The sequence below is a fragment of the Myotis brandtii genome, unplaced genomic scaffold (genome assembly GCF_000412655.1).
Source record: "Myotis brandtii unplaced genomic scaffold, ASM41265v1 scaffold7245, whole genome shotgun sequence".
Classification (NCBI taxonomy): Eukaryota; Metazoa; Chordata; class Mammalia; order Chiroptera; family Vespertilionidae; genus Myotis; species Myotis brandtii.
Window position 1 is genome coordinate 19,122 of NW_005370858.1, and position 7,271 is coordinate 26,392.

The 7,271-nt window shown below is 57.1% G+C and overlaps 1 protein-coding gene across 1 annotated transcript in view; it reads left to right on the plus strand.

Annotated features, from left to right (window-relative positions):
• Positions 1 to 3,289, plus strand: part of SFTPB (surfactant protein B) — a 10,006-nt gene extending 6,717 nt beyond the window's left edge. The window contains exons 7-10 of the mRNA XM_005882502.1: positions 1,096 to 1,279; positions 1,435 to 1,595; positions 2,639 to 2,719; positions 3,227 to 3,289. Of these exons, the coding sequence (XP_005882564.1) occupies positions 1,096 to 1,279; positions 1,435 to 1,595; positions 2,639 to 2,719; positions 3,227 to 3,289 (489 nt within the window). The remainder of the gene's footprint in view (positions 1 to 1,095; positions 1,280 to 1,434; positions 1,596 to 2,638; positions 2,720 to 3,226) is intronic.
• Positions 3,290 to 7,271: the final 3,982 nt, after the last annotated feature.

Sequence of the window (7,271 nt, forward strand, 5' to 3'; positions counted from 1 at the left end):
GGAAACCAAAAGAAGAAGGCATTTGGAGAAGGAGGGAGTGGTCACCTGGGCTGAAAGCTGCTGGGAGAGCAAGACAAGACATGGCCAGGAGATTGGCAACAGCAGTTGCTGTGCCCTTGAGAGCCGTTTTGGAGGAGCGGTGGGGACAGAAGTCCAGTGGAGTGGGCTCCGGGAGAATGGAGGGAAGACATGGAGCAACCAGTAGCGACAACTCTTCAAGGCGTCCCTCTGGGAAGGGGAGCAGAGGCGGGTGAGGCTTTCTAACGCCGGAGGCTATGCTGGCATGCTCACATGCCAAGGAGACCCATCAGTGGGCAGGTGGGAGAAGCCATGAGGAAGGAGAGAGCAGCGTGCAGGGCAAGGCCCTTGTGAAGTGGGGAGGGTGCAGCCCAGCGCATAAGTGGATGGGCCGGCCTTTGACAGAACGGGGTCGTCGGGAGGCCAAGTGTGGGTCCCATGCGAGCAGGTGGGTGCATTTGGTGGCATGTACGCATTTGGAAGGTATGACACCCATACACTTCCCTGTGCCCACTCCCAGCAGGGGCTGCAGCAGGAGCAGGGCCAAGACCAACTTGTGGCGTGCGGGTCCTTTACAACGTAAAGTTGACATGCCCTGGTTGAGGGAATGAAGGAGTGAGGCACGAGCCAGCGTTCTTGCCGCCTCCGCACGGCCCTTCGGCTCAGACCTTGTGTTTGAAATTGGGATCGGTGGGGAACTCCTGGCTTTCCCCGGGGCTCCTGCAACCTGGGACATCCTGGCTCCAGGAGCCACAGACTGCTCCATCCTGTGGGTCTGGAGGGGGAAGGCACAGGTGTGGTCCACCTCCCCTCCAGCTGCCGTGTGACTTTGGGGCTGGCTGTGACCCTTTCAGCAATTTCAGTCGTTAGTCAGAGCTGGGTCCACGGCCCTGTGTTCACCCACTGCCTCTGGGCAAGTCCCCTGGACGCTGCGATGCCCAGCGTCCTAATCTGTAAACAGCATAATAGTTCTCCGGAGGGAACAAGGGAATGTCGACAAGGTGCCCAGCTGGTCCTCGCATGGAGTAGATCTTGCAAGAGAAGGTTCCATCCCACCCTCTCTCGGCCCCACCCCAGGGTGTACTGGCCCCAGCTGTGGCCCAGGTGTGCCACGTGGTACCCCTGGTGGCGGGCGGCATCTGCCAGTGCCTGGCCGAGCGCTACACTGTCATCCTGTTGGACGTGCTGCTGGGCCGCGTGCTGCCCCAGGTGGTCTGCGGCCTTGCCCTCCGGTGCTCCAACGAGGATGGCGCTGGCCCAGGTGAGCCTGCTGTCCCAGCCCTGCCACTGCCCACTCTCATCCCCCTCCCCAACCCTGCATGACCCCTCCCTCTCCCTCTCTGGCCCCCTGCACTGCCCCAGAGAGGACAGGAACTGAACACCTCTGTGGGGCGCCTTTGACTGTTTCCTGTCCAGGTCTCACGCCCCTGGGGTTCCTGCCCGGAGAATGGCTACAGCAAGATCCCAAGTGCCACTTCTGCGAGTTCGTGACCTCCCAGGCAGGGAACAGCAGTGAGCAGGCCGTGCCTCAGGCAATGCACCAGGCCTGCCTCCGCTTCCGGCTGGACAGGCAAAAGGTGCGGGCAGGCAATGGGGACTGGGGCCCAGGGCCTGCCCGAGGGAGAGGGTTGAGCCAGCAAAGGCTTTCCAGCAAGAGGTGCACAGAGCCGGCCAGACCCCTGCGGTCAAGGAGCTCAGGCAGGACGGGATGTGGGCCGAACAATGATGGGGCTGTAATGGGCAAAGCCTGCTGTGGTCAGGAATGGCCCCAGACAAAGGCATGGGCTCGGAGGACCAGCAGGCCTCCCCGTGGACCAAGTGTGAGGCCGGTTATCCATCAGGAGATGAGTAATGCCAGGGCCAGCTGGAGCAGGAGGGGGCCTGGCCTTCTCGCCACCATCCGCCTGTCCCAGCCCCAGCCCCCTCCCGGTGTGACTCCCTGGGGACAGACCCACCTACAAAAGGAGATGTCCCACCCTGGTCGGTTTTCTCAGTGGTTAGAGCATCGGCCCTCGGACAGAAGGGTCACAGGTTCAATTCCTGGTCAAGGGCAGGTACCTGGGTTGCAGGTTCTATCCCAGGCCCTGGTCAGGGCATGTGCGGGAGGCACCCAATCAATGTGTCTCTCTCACATCAATGATTCTCTCTCTCTCTCCCTTCCTCCCTCCCTTCCACTCTCTCTAAAAATCAATGGGAAAAATATCCTTAGGTGAGGATAAAAAATTTTAAAAAGGAGAAAGGAGAGTAAACTCCCTTCCTAAGTAAGCTAGGTCCCAGGAGGCAGCTCTGCCCGTGCTCTCCTGGTCGGTAACTTTCAGGCCCCCACTGCGCGCCACATCGCATCTCTAGGACCAGATGAGCTGGAAGAGTTCCTCGAGAACTGAAATTTTGGGGGAGGGAATGGTGGTGGCTAGGATTCTGACCTTCTGCCTGGGTTTCCCCCACGGAAACCGACATTCCAGCCCCTGCCAGCTGCGTGAGGGTCTGATGCCTGGACCTACGCGGGGTCAGAGGGAGCCTGGAGTGACCCAGCGAAATGGAGAGGCCAGGCCAGCAAGGCAGGAGCGCCCGCAGGGCCTGGGCCCACCCACACCCACACCGTGTCTTTCTCCTTCCTCAGTGTGAGCAGTTTGTGGAGCAGCACTCGGTGCAGCTGCAGAGCCTGATGTCCAGGGGCTGGGATGCCCGCACCACCTGCCAGGTGGGCCCTCCCCTCCCAGGTGGCCCTAGGGCTTCCCTCCGCTCCCAGAGCCCCCACCGGCTCTGGCCCACGATCCTCAGAGACCCCACACCCTGGGTCCAGAGCAGCCACTCCCTCCCCCTTTAATATAGAAAAGGCAGGCTCAGAGGGTTCAAGGAAGAGCCACGAAAGAATGAAAAAAGGAGGAGTCTGAGAAGGGAGGGGCAGCTTACAGGAGTAGGAGTGTGGGTTGACGTGCATTATGGGATGGGTGTTTGTTCATGGAGCCGTGTATGTTTGGTGGGGGTGGAAAGTGTCCCGGGACAAGCATCATCCCACTTCCTCTGGCTCTAAACCCCCAAGCCCCCCCTTGGCTCAGAAGTGGCCTGAGAGGTCACACGAAGAGCACCCCCGGGGGCAGGTGGAGTGAGAGCCATGGCTTCGGCTTGGGAAGGAGCCTCAGTCGCCCTCAGAACTGGGGATAGGGGTGGGGTGCGAGGCCTGAGGCCCAGTGCTGTCCCTGCGCAGGCCCTGGGGGTGTGTGCGGCCACGCTCAGTCCTCTCCAGTGTATCCAGGATCCCCTCTTCTGATGAGAACACAAAGCTGTGCAGGTGAGTCCAGGCCTCAACTCAGGGAGGGAGAGGGGTGGGTCTTGCACCCACCAGGAGGGGGCTCTGCTCCCCAGTCCCCCTCCTCACAGGTCACAGCTCTTGCAAGGCTCCTGAGGGCCCCCACAGCTCAGCCTGGGCTCCCTGGTCCTCAGTGTTTGGTGCATTCAGACCAAGGCCGACCTCTCCTGACACTGAGGGGAAGTCAGACTTGGCTGCCCAAACATGTTGACAGGAAGCCCACCGTCACGGGCCCTCCCTCCCGAGACTCCTTTCGCTCTCGCTGACTGTCATCCTCTAAGTCAGAGGTGGCACCCCCTTAGGATGGACGGGTGGTCACATGCACCTCTGTGAACAGGGGCCCTAGGCAGGAAAGCGACCCTGAGAGGGACGGACACAACAGTGGACTTGAAGTCCCCTGAGAGCAAACTTGGTCTTTACAATTCTGCTCAGAGCCAGCCCCTGACAGTGGTCACTTACTCATACCTTCACTCACTTTCTGAAAATGTCCTGTGTCCTGGAGCCAGGCCCCTTTTGGGGGCAGAATTGTATGCAAAGCAGGGAGCCCCGGCCCTCCTGGAGCTCACTCCCCGGGTCTACCCCTTCCATCTGAGGGGGAAGCCCCGCTCCTGACACCTTCTCAAACCAAAGCCCCTGTGGGAGGCGGTGGGAGAACACGGGGAGGAGATGTCTGCCCCCACCAGACCTGCCCCACAGGGACCAGGTGAGTGACAGCAGCGGGACCCGGGCCAACGAGGGCCACCTTTCCCCAGCTCCCAGGTCTCCCCAAACCAGGAAGAGCTGGGCCAACCACCCCTGTTGAAACAGGAAGAGCCGTGTGTTGGGACAGGAGGCCTCGGCTCTGCTCCCAACTCTACCATCAGCCGGCTGCAGGTCCCCAGCAAGGATACGCTGCCCCCTCGCTGGCCCTCATTCTCCTCCGCAAGGGGGAGCCATCAGGTGTCTCCAGGACCCCAGGGCCCCTCTATGTGACAAGCTCCTCCTCAGGCTCCCCCCTGCCCCCCCCCCCAAGAGAAGCCGTCACTCCCACGCCCACCTCCTTTCCTCAAAAGGACTTTAAGCTGGTGGACGGACCACGAGCCTGCAGCTTGTACCCTCAGTCCTGTGTCGGTCTGGCCCATCCTCTCTGGGTGGGAGGCACGGCCAGGGAGCGTCTCCGGAGGATGAGGGGCTCCAGTCCAGTCCAGACCAGCCTTCCCACGCCACCGCCACCACTGCCACCGAGCCAGCCCAGGTCCCATGGATCCCGCAGGGCTGGGCCAAGGTGACTGCGCCAGCCGCACGGCCCTTCCCCAGCTGCAGAGGACAGTGGGGATAGCAGCTGGGCCGCCTCCCTCCATCTCTACGTATGCACGACACTAGCTTTACGATTATTTTGCTAACACTTTCACAAAATTCAGGAGAATAAAAATGGGAACATAAAGTGCCATAACAGATAGACATGAAGTCTTTAAGCTTTTTTTTTTAAATCGGGTCATCTCGGGCATGGTCCAGAACTCAAGCATGGTGGGAAGGTGACTGGGCAAACCTTCACATCTGAGCTGTGCTGCTGCTTAAGATGTGGAAGGGAGTTTCTTTTTTATCTTTTTGTAAGGTGGACTGGCGACTGGTATTTGAAATTCCAGGTTGATTCGATTTCTGCTATGATTTAGCCCCTCCAAGCTCAGTTGGTGTTGTGCTTGCTAAGGATCGGTTCCTATGTAATGCAACGCCTGTAACAATGCTAATACCGCCCTTTCTCCTTGTGCTAAAAAGAAAAAAACACTGTCCTCTAAGATGCCGCGGAAGCCACAGCCTCACCGTGAAGGTAGCTGAATGGGGGCCCGCCTCACTCCCCTCCTTGATGAAGCTGATGCCATATCACTCTCCCTCTTATCACTACTTCCAGCCCGGCCCCCCTCTGACCTCCCCGCTCCCAGAGTCCACTCACTGTGGTGAGGTGAGGTCTTAGGGCACCAAAAATTCAAAATATACAGAAAAGCAAATAAGTAGCCCTGGCTGGTTTGGCTCAGTGGATAGAGTGTCAGCATGCGGACTGTAGGGTCTTGGGTTCAATTCCAGTCAAGGGCACATGCCCGGGTTGCGGGCTTGATCCCCAGTAGGGGGTTGCTGGAGGCAGCCAATCAATGATTCTCTCTCATCGTTAATGTTTCTCTCTCTCCCTCTCCCTTCCTCTCTGAAATAAATAAAAATGTATTTTTTTTAAAAAGTAAAATAAGTAGACCTTTAGCACTAAAGACCCAAATGCCTGGAAATGTCCTTTTATTTACAAAAGAATTTTTGTTGTTGCATGTTCTATTATAAAAGAAATACATGTTTGTTGTAGAAAATTCAGAAACCGCAGACCAAACACGAGCGGGACTCACCCACAATCCCCCGTCCCAGGAGCGCACTAGAGCAGGATGTGTACTTGTCAACGCATCCCCACACCCCTCCGCTACGCAATCACCGAGGGGGGCCTTCTGGACACACACATGCTCCGCCTCTGCACTTAACCTTTTAAGTAGACTTTTGTAAATTGATAGCACACTGTTGTCTTGAAAGCCACTCTGTCGATGGCAAGACCAAGGTCCCTTACGGAAGAGAGCTGGAGACGGTTTTAAAAGCTTGGTTGGGAAGATGCCATATCACTCTCCCTCTTATCACTACTTCCAGCCCTGAAGGAGGGAGGCGTTCATAGATGAGCACCCAGCCAGCAAGGCCGGGCAGAAGGCCCGGGAGGAGGTAGGGCCAGGAGCAGAGGGGCCCTTTCACTTTCGGGGTGTGGTGCGAGAGAACGCAATTCCTTGGAGAAGCCTGGCTCCAACACAGGAGAGAGAGTGAAGAGATGGCCTTAGGAGGGGCCTGGCAACAAACCTGAGGACTGTCCCCGAGGGTGCCCCCGAGTGACGGAGGAACGCAGCCACACCCAGGCCCAAGAGACGTCAGAATCGGCTCTGAACAAAATGGTGGGCCCACAAGGACCCGTGACTGGGGACAAGGCGCTGACAATTCACAGACCTTAAGAGGAGCAGAAGTCAGACATGTGAAGCCAATGCGGGCACAAGAAGGTGGAGATCGGGCCAGATGAGTGATAACTGGATGGAGACCCACAGACCAGGCGTGGCACGGCACCTCTCCTCACGGCAAGGCAATCTGTACATCACTCACAGGAGAGGGAAGGAGGATTCAGTAGGGGCTGAACATCCTATATAATAAAAGCCTAATATGTAAATCGACCGGATGGCAGAATGACTGGTGGAACAACTGGTTGCTATGAAGTGCAGTGACCACCAGGGGGCAGATGCTCAACACAGGAGCTGCCCTAAGCCCGCAGGCCCCAGGCCAGCCAAGGTGGGTGCCAGCGGGAGCCCCTGATCGTCCCATCAGTCTCCCTGCAGATTGGCCCTGATCACCGGCCAGGCCTAGAGACCTTACTCATGCATGAATTTCGTGCATTGGACCTCTAGTTAAACAATAAGCGGCTGAGTTATTTTCAAATGGAAATAGGAAGCTTGGGCGCTTAGGAGCCAAAATTAACTAGTTCAGTTACAGAGAAATAAAGACAGTGGTGTTTATGTCCCCTGGTTAATGACTGGGGTTTAAAATCCACAACACAATCACGGTAACATTATAGATCATTCCAAACTTTTCTCTGCACATACACAAAAATAGATAAACGGATTTTTTAAAAATGGGAACATCCTATGTATGCTGCTTTATAAACGCTCTGTTCATTTAAAAATAACCTGTCCAGCCCTGGCCAGTATTCCTCAGTGGTTAGAACGTCAGCCTTCGCATGGAAGAGTCATGGGTTCGACTCCTAGTCAATGGGTCATACCAGGGTTGCGATTCGCTCCCCGCCCCCAGTTGGTACGCACGCAAGAGGCATCCAATCAATGTGTCTCTCTCACATCAATGTGTTTCTCTCTCTCTCTCTCTCTCTCTCTCTCTCTCTCTCTCC